At 43.7% G+C, this 18,861-nt stretch overlaps 1 protein-coding gene across 1 annotated transcript in view; it reads left to right on the top strand.

Annotated features, from left to right (window-relative positions):
• Positions 1-17,993, top strand: part of Selp (selectin P) — a 33,269-nt gene extending 15,276 nt beyond the window's left edge. The window contains exons 7-16 of the mRNA XM_057770218.1: positions 436-621; positions 2,992-3,177; positions 6,212-6,397; positions 9,307-9,492; positions 10,560-10,769; positions 11,996-12,181; positions 12,992-13,111; positions 15,292-15,322; positions 16,634-16,689; positions 17,182-17,993. Coding sequence (XP_057626201.1) covers positions 436-621; positions 2,992-3,177; positions 6,212-6,397; positions 9,307-9,492; positions 10,560-10,769; positions 11,996-12,181; positions 12,992-13,111; positions 15,292-15,322; positions 16,634-16,688 — 1,346 coding nt within the window. The 3' untranslated portion in view covers position 16,689; positions 17,182-17,993. The remainder of the gene's footprint in view (positions 1-435; positions 622-2,991; positions 3,178-6,211; positions 6,398-9,306; positions 9,493-10,559; positions 10,770-11,995; positions 12,182-12,991; positions 13,112-15,291; positions 15,323-16,633; positions 16,690-17,181) is intronic.
• The last annotated feature ends 868 nt before the right edge of the window (positions 17,994-18,861 follow it).

The raw sequence follows: 18,861 nt of genomic DNA, 5'->3' as shown, positions 1-18,861 counted from the left end.
CATCTGCTTCCTCCTGAGTCTATGTTTTCCGTATCTGTTCTTTATAATCTGATAAACATTGAGTGAGCATCCTGAATTTATCAAAGAGAATATAAGGCTCCAGGATGCATTTCTGAATGACTACCCCGCATCAAGGAGACTGTGGGGTAAGAGGGAAGAATGACAATCCTGCATAAACAATGCAGTGCAAGGACTGAGGAACCCACACAAGGAATCCCTCCCCCTCAGATTGGGGAGGAAGCCTTCTGAAGGAGAATAATGTCAAAACTGAGATCTGAAGAGTGAGCCAGCCAAAGAGAGACTCAGAAAGGCTAGTTTTCGTTTTGAACAAAAAAAGAATTAAGGGTTTTGAATATGTAGGTAATTTGGGCAGGAAAGCAGTAGCCTCTCTCAATAGACTCTACAAAGACCTCGTATCTGGCATTCTCCCTTTAGCCATAGCGTGCGAACCTCCGGAGAGCCCCGTCCACGGAAGCATGGATTGCTCCCCATCTGCAGGGGCATCTGCGTACAACAGCAGCTGTACTTTCACTTGTGCAGAGGGCTTTGAGCTGAGGGGAAGTGATGTCATCCGCTGTGCTGACAAGGGACAATGGACAGCCCCGGCTCCAGTCTGTGAAGGTAATGTGACATTGAATCATTCCACTGTGCCTCTCAGGTGCGATGGGCACTCAACACCACCATTCCCTTGTCTGTTGGACATTGACAGAGAACCCGAGATGGGCTAGACTCTTTGTGTTTGCTACCAGATATCAAATGGTGGGCAAGGCAAGTTTTAAGCCATGTTCATGACAGCATAGTCAAGGCGAGAGTAGCTTTGGTTCACGTTTGGAGAGGACTGAGGAGACCAGCACTGGGGAAATGATGTGTAAGGAACAATGTGAGATGGTGAAAGAGGAATGAACAGGCAGCTAGTCCAAGTCCATCATTTTTTGTCAGCAGGCTTTGGGTCTTTCTGAGTTCTGTGACTTCTTCTAAAAGAGGCACGAATACCAGCTCTTCCTACTTGTGTCAACAACAGCTGTGAGTCGATGTGTTCTAAAGCCACCAACACTGCTGTCAACTACTTTATAAACACAAAGAAAGACAGAATGAAACAGTTACCTTATAAATCCCAAGTCTGTGGTCCTATTTGACAAAATGGCTCTCTTTTAGGATTTCATGTTCTCAGTGTTTTGCTCTAAAATAAAGACTAAGTCACAGAATGGTTACTGGGACTGCCTCATTTTACAAAGGGCATTTGTGCAAAACCAAGATCCAGAAGTGCGTGACAGCATCTTATGTCACCATTTACTGGTACTCTTTAGCAGACTGTGTCAGTCCCTGGGCCTCTGTATACCCTGATTAGCAAATGGGACTTGAAGGAATCTGTGTATACTGAGGTTCACAGCGGCACTATTCAAACAGTAAACTGCGGAAGCAAGTGAGCATCAGTGGGTGGGGTGGATAAACAAAATCGGGTATTCACGTATTCTAGAATACTATTCAGCTTTAGAAAGGGAATCCCAACATGCTCCAATATGGATAGATCTTAAAGACAATGAGTCACCCTCCAAAACTCAAGATGTATATACACACACACACACACACACAACATAATCCCGGGGACAGACTGTAGAATGATAGAATGATAGGGGAGAGGGAAAGAGGAATCACTGTTAGTGTGCATGGAATTCAGCTTGAGGTCATGAAAAGAGCCGTGGGGAAGAGAGGTGATGAAGACTTTATGACAGTACAAATGCAGATGACACAGACACTTCAATCAGCCAAGTGGTACATGGCAGATTTTATGGTCTATGTACTGAGCACAAAGAAAACAGTGGAGAGAAAAGCAGGCAGTGAAGGAATAAAGGTGCCTCATGGTGGTAAAGCAGGGAGGCGGTTACACTTGCTGTTGTCTACTGTCCAGGAGACACAGACATGCTAAGCCCTGCGGCTCTCTTTAAAAGGATCACAAGGGTTGCTCAAGCCACCTTGTACCTGGCAAGTAAATGTCAAATGATCCCAAGCAGATGGTTGGATATCTTCTTGAGCGTCTAGAATTGGAGCCTCCGTCACTCCTTTTATTGTCCTCACACAACCTTGAGGATGGCTCTGGTGTCGCCAGTGCCTCTGCGGCTGCTACCGTGGCTGGTAGCCAGGATTTATCGAGCATTTCCTGTGATCTCAGATAGTCTAATGCCAAGAGGTAGTGAAAACTATTATTCATATTTCAGAGGCGATAAAAATGAAATAAGTGATTTCTCTCCATATAGGACTATCATATATTTGCAGATAATAGTGTAGTGAGAGGCAGTGAGAAGGAGCAGATAAGACAATAGGTATGAAGCGAGTAAGGTACAATTATATATGTGCGTGTGTATGTGTATATAAAATGTCATAGTGAAACCCATCATTTTGTATGCTAACTAATAGTGTTTTACAAAAGACCACACTTTAATCATGATCATAATTTTTATTCTGCTTTTCCATTTAACATTATACATACACACCTCCACTATATTTTGCAAGTAAAACACATGAAATTTGAGAACCATGAACATTCCTTTCATGAATCCACAATTTACTTCCTCCCCCCCTAGTCTTATGCCCCATTTAAGCTTTTTTTTAAAAAAATTCTTACAATGTCTTGACAAAAATCACTGAGTTGATTTTGGTATGAATCTCAAGAATCTTTATATTCTTCAGAGATTCTTGAATCCAAAGGTATGATAACTTTAGATTGATTGGAGTGTATTACCAAACTGTTCTACACTGACTCAGTTAATACTGGTTCAGTTAGCACTGGTTCAGCCAACACTTGTTCAAACATTTCTTCCTTGTAAAATCCATCAAATATCATTGACATTAATCACAATGTTTTTCTTTATCTTCCAAGTAAAACAACCTCAATTCAAGTGCTTATTCTTTCACTAAAAAGGGCTGATGGGTCAGAGTCAACAACACTTATGTGTGACAGTTTCTTCACTCCCTGCCTTCCTCACCCTTTAGCGTTGCAGTGTCGGGAATTTTCAATTCCGAGAAAAGCTCAGGTGACCTGCTCAGACCCCTTTGGTTCCCTGAAGTACCAGTCAGTCTGCAGCTTTTCCTGTGATGAAGGCTCGCTCTTGGTGGGAGCAAGTGCAATCAGATGCTTGGCTACTGGACAGTGGAGTGGGGTTCCTCCAGAATGCCAAGGTAAGCATGCATTCTCCCCATTTTCTTGGAAATAAATTGGAAGCAATATTCTTAAAGGCTATGTCCGTGGCGGTGACTGTGTAGGGTCTACCTTGAAACTAGATGAAAAATGAGTGTGTACTGTTGCTAACCCCTTCATCCTCTGTCCCGAGAACCCCAAATGCAAATGTCATCAGAAGCTAAGTGGATACTGTGAGTGTCAGGATATTTGTCAATGGAATCTACATCAGGACTAACAGGCTCCTATCACGAGCGGTACTCATTGACTAAGTATGTACCCAGAAAGAGGAGGAAAAGAAAACTTAGTTTGAGTATTTATTCCAAGGCTGATCCAGCACTTTCTTCTTCTTCGGGACCATGGCATGTCCCGCTGGAATGAGGAAGGTAGAATTACAGAACCTAGTTGCAAGCATTCGCTGAGATTTGTATAAAGTGGAGGAAATGCTTAGGATAGAGCGGGGAGGACAGGGAAAAGGAAGAGCACAAGCCATGAGCTATGGAGATTAGAGCATCCTCAGAAGAAAGCAATGTGCAGATTTATTAAGACCATTTATCTCTGTTAGGCTTGGTGTTAAAAAGCCAGTGTCCTGTGAGCACCATAACATCCTGTGTGAACTGGAGCTGGTCTAATTGCCTGACTTTATGAATTGAAGATGTGTATGTAATCTTCAACTTTTCCCATTTCTTTTTCTTTCAGTGTATCTGTTGGTTTTAGACAGATTTATGGCAATTTTAACACAGATTTTTATTTATAAAATCTACAAATAGAAATATAATAAGAAAACAGAAAAAAAAATCCTCTTAAGTATCAATCCCCTAAAATAAATATTGCTAATATTCTAGCACAGAGTGCTTCCTGTATTTTCTCATCCATTTTTCCTTTGTAATAGTATTTTTATTGTGTATACTAAATTTTAATAATATTCTTTATATACACAATATGAAATATTTCTGTACTATTTGTCATGCCTTCAACTTTGTATAGGCCTTTAATAGCTAAGTAAAAGCAAGCAGATCATATTTTTCATGAAGAAGAAACCACTTGTTATTCAGGTCACAGAAGTGTACACACACATACATACACATGCACACTCATACACCATTTTAAATCCTATAATGCATGTATGAATAACTAAATAAATTAATTAACAGCATAATAGGATTCCTTCATTCCAGGCATCAGAACCTACAGCAATCAGGAGTTGGGTTGGGAGTGAGGAACTGAGTCTGGAGAGAGCAGAACGAGGCCGTGAGCTTGCCCCCTCAGCTCTCATCTTCACTACACTGCTGTCCATGTGACTTTGAAGAAGAGCTCAGAATTCCTGAGCAGGCTTATCAGAGTGACCAGTCCCTTCCAGGAAAGCCAGGCCTTGCATTGCCCCGCAGTCCTGCCTGTGGGTGTTCACGGCCAGGAGCTTGCTTCTCACCCCAGCTTCCGGTGACCTTCCAGTCCCCTTCTGCTTTCAGCCCTTTGTTTACTCTGGAGGAACTTTCTCCTCTTCTGGCTGGGTGCACAGCGAGTGAAATACCCACATGCGGTCGAGGCAGGAATCCACAAGCTGTTGCGGCACTTCCGAGGGCGAGCGTGCCATCAGATAATTTCCCTTGTCACTGTCCCCACAGCCCTCCACACTCACCCTTGCAAAGTCACAGGAGAGCTGGAAATGACTCCACCAAACCAAGGACCCACGCCCCTTTCCCCTTTGCCTTTCCAGATCATAGTCCCCCATCCTGGACCACCCCCCCCACACACATACTGAACTCAGGAAGACTTTACAAGTGGCAGACAGTACCTCAGTCTTGGTAGACATTGATTAGATTGAGAGGAGTATTGCTGGGGGCAGTAAGAAACAAAGGTACAGGCGACACCTTAAAACGTCACGCTGCCGAGTTAACTGAGCAAGAGAGAGCTGGCCTGGGATAGCTGTATCACTTCCTCTGATTTAAAACCATACAGTGAGCAGCCAAGCCCAGCAGTAAAGAAGTCCCTGAGCCCATGCTGACTCTCAGTCTCCTCTTCTAAGGGTCAGTCCTTGGGCTTCCTTGCTCTGTGGATTGGGAGAGGACCATCTTGACAACTACTGACAATGAGTGCTGAGAATGTATTCACTCTTGGATTGGCTAAGACATTTTTTAAATATTGAGATTCAGAGAGGTTAAGCAACTTTCCCAAAGTCACACACTACGATTACTAGCCCAAGCTAGTCTCCCAGCACCCCACACTTGAGTTTAAATATGGGGTCAAGAACTGTGAGACCTGACATAACTTTTACTGGAAAATAAACTGGGGCCAGGGATCATTTATGCCTGGTCCTGTAGGCTGAGATGACTTCTGGGAAGAGGTGGAAGCTGGCACTTGCAGACAACTGATAAAATGCATTGCCTCCTTTATCCCCTTTCACATTTCCTCTTCGAGTGTGACTCAGGAGACTGGCTGTACGGCTAAGAGTAGCTATGAGGCCAGAGTTAGCTTATCATAGACTGGAAATGAAGCAGCTAAGGTTGAAAGGGTCACCATGCATAGCACAAGCTGTGATATAGGCCCATATTCTCTCTACCCACCGCTGGGGAGGGGAAGAAAAGAAATCTGCCCCATTTTCCACCTCTAAGTTCTTGGCATTGTTTGTTGGAAACACATTAGGTTTGTTTCTCAAGAAGATACCAAGGCAGCAACTTTCTGGGTTCTGGGGCCTCCAAAATGAACCTCAAGGCACTGAGTCCCTTGTAGAATTTCCTCAGAAACCCCGTGTGGGTGAGATCTAAGAATGACAGTCAACTGTAAGAAACTGTGACTGTCACCAGTTCCATGGCCTCTTACAGAGAAAGAGCAAAAAATGCATACAAAAAATGATCACCTTTAACCAAATGCCAAACTAGCAAGCAGAGACAGACAGACAAACAGCACACACACACACACACACACACACACACACACGGGAGGGGGAGGAAGAGAGTGAGAAGGAGAGAAGATGGATTTCCAAACGCTGAGTGCTAACATGATCTCCCCTCCCCCACTTTGTCCTTACCACCGTAGATGTCACCTGTCCACCTTTGCTCGGCCCTCCCAATGGAACCATGACCTGTATCCAGCCTCTTGGAGGTTCCACTTACAAATCCATGTGCCAGTTCATCTGTGATGAAGGATTTTATCTTTCTGGACCAGAAAGATTGGATTGTTCTCCATCTGGACACTGGACAGGCACACCGCCCACGTGTGAAGGTAGGCGCATGAATCTGTCCTATCTTGTCCTGTCTCAGATGGCATTATAGAAGGAAGAATCATTAAAGATTTGGATGACGGCGTCCCAATCTAGGCATGAGACTCCAGATCAAAAATTCCCTTCTCCCTGAATAACCTTTTAACAAATTGAGTATAAATCATTTCAGTCTTAACAATGTTTCCACATCATCACAGAACATGATATCACCATTCTAGAATAATAAGGGAATTCTATATCATTTCCGTGCTACATATGAGAAAGAGACAAGCTCAGAGATGGTGTAGTCCAAGGTCATTGCCATTCACAGTGATACTCAGCTGTGCAACGGAGCATTTATTTTCTGAGAGACGCTTTCTCTTTTTCTACCACACTCTCCAGCCATTTACTCCCATATCCACCCTCATCAACTCCACTAAGTCTCGAACTAGTAGCTTATTTGGGGATGGATGTCATTTAATCTACTCTGGCTTTCATGTTCCCTCCTCTTTTACTCCTATTTCTTTATGGGTTTTAAGTCATTGAGTTTAAAATGCAGAAGCTGTGCATCCTCCATTGTGTGTATGTGTGTGTGTGCATGCATGCATATTGTATAATAAATGTGCATGTTTCTGTAGTATGTATTTTGTGTGTGTGTGTGTGTGTGTGTATGCAGGGATAGTATGCATGTGGCTGCAGAAAACATTGATGTTGGGATGTTGGGAGTCTTCCATTGCAGCTTTTGACCTTATCTTTTAGACACATGATCATTCACAGAACCCAGCCCTCACTCACCAATTGGCTATACTGACTAGCAAGCAAGCTCCAGGGACACATCTGTCTAAACACTCTTGGTGCTTGGATATACAGATGTGTGCAACCATGCCATGTTTTACCCAGAGCCCAGAGATCTGACTTGGGACCTTACACTTGCCTGGCAGATACTTCGCCAACTGAGTCATCTCCTCAGGCCTTCCCTCATCTCTATATCACCTGAAATAGTAAATGGAATCAAAATGAGTGTGTAACAAGCATCTGTTGAACAGAAGCTAATCAGTTCCTGGCAACACTCACTCGCGCAAGCGCAGCCCTGCTGACAGTGTCAGGATAAATCTCACCTGTGTTTGACCTTCTGGAAGCATCCATTGGGCACAACGTTTCTCATATAACTACAAGCGTGTAGTATGTTCTAAAAGAGAAGTTAGTTCATTTATAGTTCCTGTTTGGGTTCAGAAGGGTTATTGCTCCAATTTATTGTTCAGTGCAGTCAGGGTAAGTAATTATGAGACCCACACTTCAAACACTTTCTTATTTGGGCTACACAAACCACCTCTGAAGAGGTTATTGATGTTGCCCACTTAAAGATGAAGAGAACAGGGCATCAAGAGAGTAACTGTCAATAAGCACATGGAGAGAAGGGCAGAATGACAGGCAGCAGGGTGTTTTTACTGCTACACCACACTGCCACCTAGCGGCAGGGCTTCTAAACCCCTGGTCCAGGCACAGGCTGCAGGTGTGACTTCTGCAGGTGGTCAGCCAAGAGACTATGCCTTTAAGAGTCTGTTACAGCTGTGCGGAAACAGTTCGAATACTTATCCATCCGGACACTGATATCCCAAGGACTTACTGCTGTACTAAAGGGCGTACATGCCAACACTTGCTGTGAAAAGTTGCACTTCTAACCTCAAGGACCCAAGGCCGTGTGAGGGCAGAGTTTATGCATTGTATACCCTGCTCAGCCCTTTATCTCTCACTCTCTGTCACCTTAGTCACAGGTTCATAAGCTACACTGTTCAGATTGTGTTTTAAGGGCAAAAAAAAAACCCCAATTCTGTTTATAAATCCCATTGAACTTTTAAACCATGTATGTAGCCAGCTCAGTTGCTAAGCCTGTGATCTCCCACACCACTTCCTTCCACTCCATCCTGGGCCTCTTTTCTCTGCAGGAGGAAGCATTTGCCTCCTACCTGTGAGCCCGGACTCCACGCAGGAACAGCACACCTAACAAAATGTGGTCCTCAGTAATGTCAATCTTCTGAATCCTAATTTTAAGATATTTTAATGTCTGTTCTTGCTTCATTACCCACAATGCACTGTATTTTTAGGGGAGCCATCCCTTTTCACTTTCCTACCTTAATTTGGAATTTTAACCCTTGGGAACCCAGGTTCTCAGGCAATATTTTTCCAGAACCCTAGAAGGGACCACAGGGGCTTGCGATCATCAGCGGGTGGGACCCATAGCTTCTCTCTTCATTGTGCAGTGATGTTTCCATTGGGGGGGGGGTACACAAGTATTTCCATTATAAAGAATACTGGTTTCCTGGGCCCCTTGGAACTTTCAGGCCATGGAATCTTCCCCATGAGCATACCAATGACAGAGGCACTTCTAATTCCCATAATGCCATCTGTGAGTTGGATTGCTTAAGTCCAGATGCTGTGTCCCTCCTGTCCCCACCTATAGGCTACCTCCCTGACACAGACTATTGCTCTATTCATGGTTAACATGGTTCCCCATTCACTGTTCCTCTAGAGACCATGTTGGCCACTGAATTCAGCACCTGATACCCTGCTTAATCTTCTTAGGAAACAGAGACCTGGTTTTACGTTCACCTCCAGCTCCAGCACTCTGTGTTATCTGCCTATCCATGTCCAGGTTCTGAAATACAGTGGGCATGTACCCTCCGAACCCTGGGATGGTTCGCTTCTCTCTTTTCCTCCTTCTCTTTGACTGTTTTAGTGTGCTTCTGCAAGGATACATAAAACACCCACAAATAGCCTCTTAGTGCAAACACCTGTGCCAACATGCTGACACACTGCTTCAAGAGGCAGCACATAAAACTTAAACAATGACTATTTGTCAACTATTGAGTGAATAAACTCCGTGAAACACAGAAGATCTTAATAAGCGTGACTTTCTCATTTGATCCTTCAGCCATCAAGTGTCCAGGAATCTTCGCCCCCGTTCAAGGCAGTCTGGATTGTTCTCATGATCACGGAGAGTTCAGTGTTGGCTCCGCCTGCCGCTTCTCCTGTAACAAGGGCTTTGAGCTAGTGGGATCAGCCAGTGTGGAATGCACAGTTTCTGGAAGATGGTCCTCACCTCCACCAACCTGCACGGGTAATGACATACTCCCCAGGGAAGCAGTACTTGGCTGACATACTCCCCAGGGAAGCTGTACTTGGGGTTATCTCTCCACACTGATGACACATAGCTCATTTATAGTACATATTACACTGTTAGTGTAGTCAACACACTTGTGGGTTTTTTAACTTTCTAGGAAGTTATACGATTTTTCTATTCTCAAATAAAAGATACCATGACTCTTATGAAGAGACTTGCTTTCACATCTTTTAAGACTATTTATCTTTGAAGATCTTTATTGAGCAAAGTGGTACATTGTACTTGTTGAGGATTCTGGGTGGCAGTTAAGGGCCTGGGTGTTTGGAACAAGAAATCAAGAAGCAGAGAGATCAAGTATCATAATTCTATCGACGGCAAGTTTATGACCAAGTCAGCGGCATTGTTTCTGGTTCATCTTTCATGTTGACCTTGGACCAGGAAATAGTATATCTTCCAACAATTCATATGCAGTTGTTTGCATCTAATGTGGTCTTCTATTGAGTTGCTAGATCTCTGTAGCAGCTCTCCAAATGCCTCCTTTTTAAGACTATTAGTAACATCAGCTCCACTTCTTCTTATGATCAGGACAATGGTTTTTCATGGGCACTTTAAAAATACTGTTTTGCTAAATCATTTGTTTACTTGTGTGTGGTATGTATGCACATTTATGGGCTGGCGTGAGAGCCCATGTGTGTGCATGCAGAAGTTGAAGGAGGCCAGCAGTTGTCTTCCTTTGTTAGTTCCTCCCCTCCTTATTTTCTGAAACTTGGTCTCTCACTGAACTTAAAGCTCACCTTTTGGCCTAGGCTGTCTGGCTGTTAAGTCCCCAGAATCTACTTGTCTCTGTCTGCCAACACTGGCTTTTATGGGGATGCTGTGGATTGAACTGAGGTCCTTTTGCTTTCAAAACAAGTACTCTCCTCCACCAAGCCACATATAAATTGCTAGAGATCTCTTATTACAGGAGAAGTTGAAGGCAGCTATTGCATGACAGTCTTAATTCAGATACGCTCTCTTAACCCATAAACAAACTGAACACTTTGCAATGCCTTTCTCCGTGACAGGTGTAACATCACTTCCTAACCCAGAGGTGCGCTGTCCTGCTCTCACCACTCCTGGACAGGGGACAATGTCCTGCAGCCACCATCTGGGAACCTTTGCTCCTAACACCACTTGTTACTTTGGGTGCAAAACTGGATTTACACTCAGAGGAGCCAGCTCGCTCCGATGCAGGACTTCAGGACAATGGACAGCAGTGACTCCAGCGTGCAGAGGTAACTAACTAGGCAGGAGCAGGGAGTTCTGAAGCCAGTTCCTGCCTGTAGATGAGTCAGACGTTGTGTGCATCTGCCTGTTTAAATTCCACCCAGTGCTTCAACCGCTCTAGCACTCACTCCTCCATGAAGCCCACAGCAGTTCCAGGCAGAAGAATCTGCGGCAGCCACTTCAGCATTGCCCTCCCCTCAAACCACTTTATACATAGGCGACACATGCATAGGACACATGAAGGTGTCAGAGCTAAAAGCACACAAATGTAAAGGAAGATCAACGAATTGTGAAGTACACACTGCACCATGATTAGTTATGTGGCAGCGTAAACGTGCAGTGTTTTCACAATGGTTAGGATTTAAGATGCCAGCCCTGAGTGACGTTTCTTAAGGAGCTACCACACTATGCACCAAGCATGGGGTCCTCCCTGTCTCCTTCATCTGATATCTCCCACAAAGCACAGCATTGAGCTTTATAAATGTCAGGACTATTCTCTAACACATACTTGAATTAAATCTGATTTTCTGTGGTTTGTTTCCTGTCCACAATTTATGGAAAAGAATCTGAAGTTGCCTAAAACATAGTTTAAAGAGGGCTGTGGTCTCTTCCTCCAAATTTCTGGTGTCATGAAAATCAGTATTTTGATATGACACACTGACATGGCTGGTTCACCATACTATATCAATAATAACACGTAGCTACAAAGTCAATAGTGGTTTTGAGGGGCAAATTTTGTAAAGAAACTTTTGGAGAATAGAGCATCGCATTAGCAATCCATTGTAGGGTATGGGTCAGCCTTGTTCTCTGACAAGCACTATTTCCTGGCTACTTTGGTGGGATGGTATTTATTGTAGGGTCTATGGGTCAGCCTTGTTCTCTGCCTAGCACTATTTCATGGCAACTTTGGTGGGATGGTATTTATTGTAGGGTCTATGGGTCAGCCTTGTTCTCTGCCTAGCACTATTTCATGGCAACTTTGGTGGGATGGTATTTATTGTAGGGTCTATGGGTCAGCCTTGTTCTCTGCCAAGCACTATTTCATGGCTACTTTGGTGGGATGGTATCTGAAGAGCTGCTGTGGCTCTTACATGTGACTGACCTCCTTTCTGACTTTCCACATCAGCCACATCTATTGCCAGTTCCAGCCAAGTTAAAAGCAAACCACAATCCCATTTGCCTTCTTCTGTGTATTTGCTTCCCATTCATGCTGCTGTTGTCTTTTTTCTTGCAGCCGTGAAGTGCTCAGAACTGCACATGGACACAACAGTAGTGGCGAATTGTTCCAACCCCTGGGGAACCTTTAGCTATGGATCAACCTGCACCTTCCACTGTCCAGAGGGGCAGTTACTGAATGGCTCTGCCAAGGCAATATGCCGAGAGAATGGTCACTGGTCAGCTGCCATGCCAACATGCCAAGGTACATATTTCGTATGGTTTAGAACATGACTTTGACCTAGAAGACAGAATCCCTGCTTCTTTTCTACACATTTCTCATGGTGGCTTTTCTTCCCTTCTCTGCCGACCCCGCTTGCTTTATGAATGTTTCACAATGAGCTACAAAGAATCCATTGCTTTATACAGAGCCCCAGGGATAAGGCTGGTGACCATGTGGGTCCAGGCCTTTCCTTGTCATTGTTTAGATGTGTGAAACAAATTTCCCCACTTCTTATAGCCTCTGCTTAGCGCACCTTGACACTTCAAATACATTAACCAACGGTTCTCACATCGAGTCCTTATTTGTTGTGCCAGACTTTTGTTTACCAACTGCCTCTAAAATTACCTTGTCATTTAATTATGTCCCCTCTGTTTGTGAGCTCTATCCCAGCTCCTACGTCACCCTTACTTTCCCTTAGCAGTTATGGCTAGTTTCTGTTACATATTCAAGTCATTGATGGATAAAGAAAATTTGCCCCATCATTGACTGATGCATATATCCTGATGAATTTGTATCTACTAATAAGTTGCTTTCAGGGGATCTTTGTCTTGTCCACTTTAAAATCATGATTTTTTTAAATCAAAAACTTTAAGCCTTGGGATGCAATCAGGCCCTGTGTCCTGTTCCGTTGCAGTGGATTTCTGGCTTCCAGATCTTTCCTCTCAGGTTTTCAGCCTTGGCAAGCCCTTTGAGGATCTTGCTTACAGCCCTGTCTTAGTTCTTGGGATGCCTCGGGGAGGATGACTGGCCTGTGCCCGCTTCCCTCACACCGTTCACGTGTGTTTATTTTAGCAGGACCACTGACCATCCAGGAGGCACTGACTTACGTGGGTGGGGCAGTGGCATCTACAACGGGTCTGGCAGTGGGCGGGACACTCCTGGCTCTGCTCAGAAAGCGTCTCAGGAAAAAAGGTAAATACGAAGGAACCTTCCTCTTTTCTGTTCACGATTTTGGAGCAAAGGGATAAAGTCAGTAGTTAAATCCGTTTAGAAACAGCTTGAAAAAAAAATAAGACTAATATTTGTGGCCTTGAGTCCTGACTGCCTGTCAGAATCACCTGCAGGAATTTATGACAATACAGAAATTTGAAAATTTTCCTTTTTTCTTTGTGTATGTGGTGTGTGTGTGTGTGTGTGTGTGTGTGTGTGTGTGTACACATGTACACGCCTTCTGCATACTAAGCCAGTTCTCTACCACTGGGCTGTGTCACCAGCCATTATGTGAATTTTTCCAAAGATTCCCCTTAAAATTCTGCTGAAGCATCTGAGAGCCTCTGGCACCAGCAACATTCGTTGCAAACACACCATGCTTCTTTCCCTCACTCGCCCATGGAGTAGCCATTGGCAAATCAACTTTTCCAGACAGTGGGGCCAATGGTGACGATCCCTGAGGTTGAGGAAGAAAAAGTCCTGTGAGAGGGACAGATAAGTTAAACAGTATGCATACTGACTGGTATGTCTGCAAGAGCAGAAATACAGTGTAGATGTTACTGGAATATAGAACAATGGTTCTTGGATCAGATTGGCACTTCACAAAAGCATCCTCAGCTTGGGTTATGGAATGTAGCCAAAGTGAGCAAGTGAACTAGGGTTCTAGCAAAGAAAACCACACATGAAAACCATGAGCTCCTTAGATAGCTGGGCGAAGTGGTGTATTTAGCAGCGAAGAACAGCTGACCCAGCAGACTCACAGACCAGTGGGGAGGAGAAAGCCGGAGGTTGAGAAGCTGCTGCTTCAGTAGTGTTCTGAAAACACATACCCAACAATTCTCACCTGCAAATTTGTGGTTTTGGAGACAATTTAAGCAAGAGAATAACCAAATAATGAAGACTCTATCAGGGACACCTCACCAGCCTGTTAGCAGAAAGTGAACTTAGATCCAAAGATGAAAGAAACGCCCAGTTCTTAGACTTGCAAATGTTATTTCTCCATCTGCTGTGTCTTGTCTCCTGCCCAAGGGTTGATTGGCTTCACACACGTTTCTCTAGAAGCTAACGAGGCTCTGACTGTCCCTCCTCATAAACAGCGTGAGGCACTGACTGATGCTTAAGTCCAGACAACTGGAAGGAGCTGTGTCTGTGTTAAACTATTCCAGACCTCGCATTCCATTGGCCTTAATTGCTCGTGGGACAGAATGTCCTGTGTTCTCCCTTTATTATTCCCCACACAACGCCACCATTGCATGACATCTGTTTCTCTAACACTTGTGCATGTGATCTCCTGCACGTGGAAGACTGATGGTGGCAAAGGGTAGTTTCTTGATGATGCGAGAGATGTGCCAATAGTTATGACAAATTCCTCCATGAAACCGTGTGCTTACTTAACCAAATCAAGACAGTAGAAAGAAGAGTTCTGGAGACCCAGCTTTAAGCATGTCAGAATTACATCATTTTCTACTGTCCCACCCATGGTCTACTGACCCTATAAACCATTGCCAGTTTGTTTCTTCAGTTTTCAGATAAATTCAAGGGTATAAAAGTGCCAGTAGCCTCTCATTTTTCTAAATTTCTGACAATAACGAAATTGATGAGTTGGGGAAGGAAGGTGTTTCCTGTGCTCATCCCAGCTTGGCTTCCGATGTCAAAATAGTCTATTGTCAGGTAGCAAACAGTGCTGCAGCCATGTCTCAGGACTTAACCACAGTTTGCAGTTTAGATGAAGACAGGAGGCTCCTGATCGCTTATGTCACCAGGAGGGAAAAGGAAAGCATCCACTGTAGTGTCCTTGTGAGCTCATTTATGAGATTACCGTGCTAGCCGAGGACCAAGGGACTAAAACCCTGGCTAAAGGAATAGGGAGCCCTCAAGTACAGGGTCTGGGGACCTCAAAGATATGAGTGCAGGGTAGCTTTATCCCCCTACAAAACTAAAAGGCAAAAAGGTAGGAGGATTTGGGGATAAAGTATGATAAAATGCTCAATTCAGTCTAAAACAAGTACCACCTACGTTTCAGGCCAGCCAGTCCCTAATACTCTGCGTATAACACGTGTCTCTAAAACTCAGCGTCCAGATTTTCTTCAGTAATTTCTAACACTAGTAACACTGTTTTACCTCACTGCTTTCTTTGATTCATGTTTTCTCCCTTATTTCAGATGATGGAAAATGCCCCCTGAACCCTCACAGGTAAGATGGAAATGTTTTGTGCAAGAACAAATTTTATTAGCCTGTCTTTCTAACGTGCTGTGTCAGGAGAAATGTGCAAGGCTTCCTCCTCTCTGGAATATTCTTCTGCCGTGTCTTTCCTGGCCTGAGAAAAAGCATGTGGGCAATATATGCCAGTTAACTAATATATATACCAGTTAACCATAGCATTTTAAGTATTAATACTTAGGAATTTAGGGGTTCTGGAGTCCTCTTTCTGCTTTGTGGAGAGTCTTTCTCTCAGAGGACTTGCTGCGTGTGCGCATTTCTTTACCCCACTGGCTAACGACAGTAGATATCCTCATTATAGTATAAAAAATAAATAAACCGGGAAGTTACTTATGATAGAAACTGAATGCTAAAGCTTGGGCATTATACTAGCAAACGCTGGCAGAACACTGAAAGTTTGTAAATTTCAGTAGGCTCTCCATGAGCAGTGGCTCCGGAAGAGACAGTGGACTGTCTCTTGGAAAATACTGTCTTAGTGCAATTCACAGATGGTAAAAGATGAAAAAAACACAATATTTTCATGCGAAGCAATTAAGTTTCGAGCCATCTTTAATCCTGAATAGTGCTATTCCAAAGCCACACAGGATCTGGGACAATTCTTTTGTATCCTGTAATTTTTTTTTAAATGTTTATTTATTTATGAGGGCACCAGACCCCATTACAGATGGTTGTGAGCCACCATGTGGTTGCTGGGAATTGAACTCAGGACCTTTGGTAGAGCAGGCAATGCTCTTAACCTCTGAGCCATCTCTCCAGCCCCCTATCCTGTGATTTTGGACATGAGCATCTCTGACCTCTGCCCACCACATGTCTGTCCTCTTTATCACAGCGAAAATCTAAAAACCACCCCTAGGGGGCAGTACTATCATTCTGCAGAAACCCTTGCTCAATTACCTTTATCAAGAATGAGAACTTTGTAACTATTTCTTCTTCTCAAGAAGAGGCTGCAACCCCTTAGAGGGTAAATCCTTTTCTGCATAGAAATCAATAGCAACAATAGTGTAGGTAGGGCTGGAGATGTGGCTTGCTGGTAGAGCATTTGTTTAGTGTGCCTGAGGCCCCGGGCTCCATTCCCAGGACCATGAAAAAGTGTGAGTGGAAAGTGCAAGTCAAATTAGCCAGAGCTCTGAATGGGATCATGAAGCTGCTTCTCTGTTTACTTTTCTGATTAAAATAGACAGAATTCCAGGGTAGGTGGTAATCCGTTGTTTCTAGAGGTACTACCAGCTGGCTGTTTGGAGGAGTAATTTCATGGTACATCCTCTTTGTGTTTCTGTTCTTTAGCCACCTAGGAACATATGGAGTCTTCACTAACGCTGCGTTTGACCCAACCCCTTGAGGTGAGCTCCCTATGAGGATATTTTTGAAGAAAATAAAACAGTAAGAGAAAGGACAAGAAGATAAAGCTTGAATTCTCTTTACATCATCGTATATTATCTTTCAAGCATGTATTAAAATGTCACGTCATGACAGAGACCACATTGCAACAAGTACATGTGACAGTGCAGGGACCATAGAGCCAACCCAAGGATTTCCATCCCTTCTGAGACGAAAGGATGTAGCGACACATACACTGTTCCGGAATGCGCGAGATTGGCAGGCTATGGGCTTGCAGTAAAAGCCCCTGTGTTAACTGATGGGAAAACTGAAGTCATCTGAAAGCAATTTTTCAAATAGTGCAATGAAAAGTCCCCCTTCCCAAGAGAATCATCCTTCTGGTAGACAGGGTAGGACCTAGAAAAAGGAACTGTCTTGAACATCAGGGGTTAGGCATGAGGAAATATTCTTTTTTTCTCTTAAAGATCGTTTAATTTGTTTTCTTCCGTTTTCAGAGATCTGGTCTCCTGTCTCCTCTTACTGTCTCTCAGGATTCTGCCTGCAGATGCCAAGCTCCCTGACTTTAACTCCACTGCATTGGCTGTGGTTTTCTGTAAATAACCAGCCGGGAACCAAGCAAAAGAACTATACACATTCCCACCCCTCCACCCACCCCTTCCTGCTCCGCCTCTCATCTTCCTCTAGCACGGCCATAGAAACAGGAGCAAACGCTTCTGCTGTGGTCTGTGACTTTGACCTTGCTCTTACTGAAGATGGGAGCTAGTCCAAGGCACTGGGGCATCTGACTCACCAGGAGACCAGACTGGAGAATTGAGGATCTGCTTTCTCTTGGGACTCCGAGATGCTGGAGAGCAGGAAATTCTCTAACTGAAGGGAGAGCCTGCTCTGAGGTCTCCTGGGTCTTCCGTGCTTCCTACCTATGAGGTTGTTTATACCTCTGCTGCTGACACTTTCCAGAAACTTCCACATGGTACCAGAGGCCACAGAAGACCAAGAACAGAGCCAGGATTCCACATCCGAATGCAGACATTCACTCCACCAAAGCACCCAGAGGCCATTGTTCAAATATGTAATCAGACTCCCCCAAATGCCAGGCTCCTCTTGTTTTGTTCAATAAGGGTCTATGTATCTCACATTGTCTACCACCAATATGGTGACAGTTACAGTTGTCCAAATAACAGCTAAACCCTCCAGTGAGCCAGCAAATATATGTCATCTGTCCCCTTTCCACAGAGAAAAAGTCAGAGGAACACAAAGGGTCTTCATTGTATTACTGTTCTGCAGGAAAGAACAGATGTTTTGTATGTAATTTAATTCACATATTTAATAAATAAGTCACTGAAAATTATATATGGTTTGTCTCTAATTGATGTGAACATTAGGGAGTCTAACAGTGTAGTTGCTTTGCTGTGGTGTAAGGAAATCCAATGACCACCATGTAGACTGGATTCATATAAGCAGATAGCAAGCAAAAACAGTAAAGCTGCCCTATGAAAAGTTACAGTGATTTTGAAAAAAAAAAAAGAAAGTAATTTAGGGACTTGTTGCTTTAAATTTTTTTTCTCAGATGCATTGTCAATAACGTGTGTGTGTGTGTGTGTGTGTGTGTGTGTGTATGAGAGAGAGAGAAAGAGAGAGGAGAAACAGACAGACACTAACACTAAGCTAGGTGTTATAGGATCCAAGATCTCAATCGTTCAACCTGTCTCCTGTGTCAGAATTTGCATTTTGTTAAAAAAAAAAAAAAACAGAGGATTCTGACAACATTGCGAAGCCCTGGAATTGTGGGTCAGGAGTGTAAGTTATTGTTCCTGCTTTTGAATAGATTAGAATCTATCTGTGGAAACAAGAGGATCCTGAAAAACTAATAGAGGATAATTGAAAGGAATATAATCTGAATAGACTGAGTTCATAAAACAGAGAAATCAGTTTGAACCCAGAATCAGAGATAAAGGCAGAACTCCTGATTTAAAAGAATGGGAGAGCAGAGAGGAAAAACAATGGGTTTTTACAATATAGTTAGATATACATGTCTGTTATTAGTTAATTTTTGGTAAAGGGTCTCACTGTGTAGCGTAGGCTGATCTCAAGCCGCAAACCCGCTTTCTCCTCCTTCAGCCCCTGTGTGTTGGGATTCACGTCTTCCTTGAGAAGGGCATTGCAAACTGACTAAA

This window comes from Chionomys nivalis, chromosome 5 (assembly GCF_950005125.1).
Source record: "Chionomys nivalis chromosome 5, mChiNiv1.1, whole genome shotgun sequence".
In the NCBI taxonomy this organism is placed as follows: Eukaryota; Metazoa; Chordata; class Mammalia; order Rodentia; family Cricetidae; genus Chionomys; species Chionomys nivalis.
The sequence above is the reverse complement of the archived record's forward strand: the minus strand, read 5'-3'. Positions and strand labels throughout refer to the sequence as shown.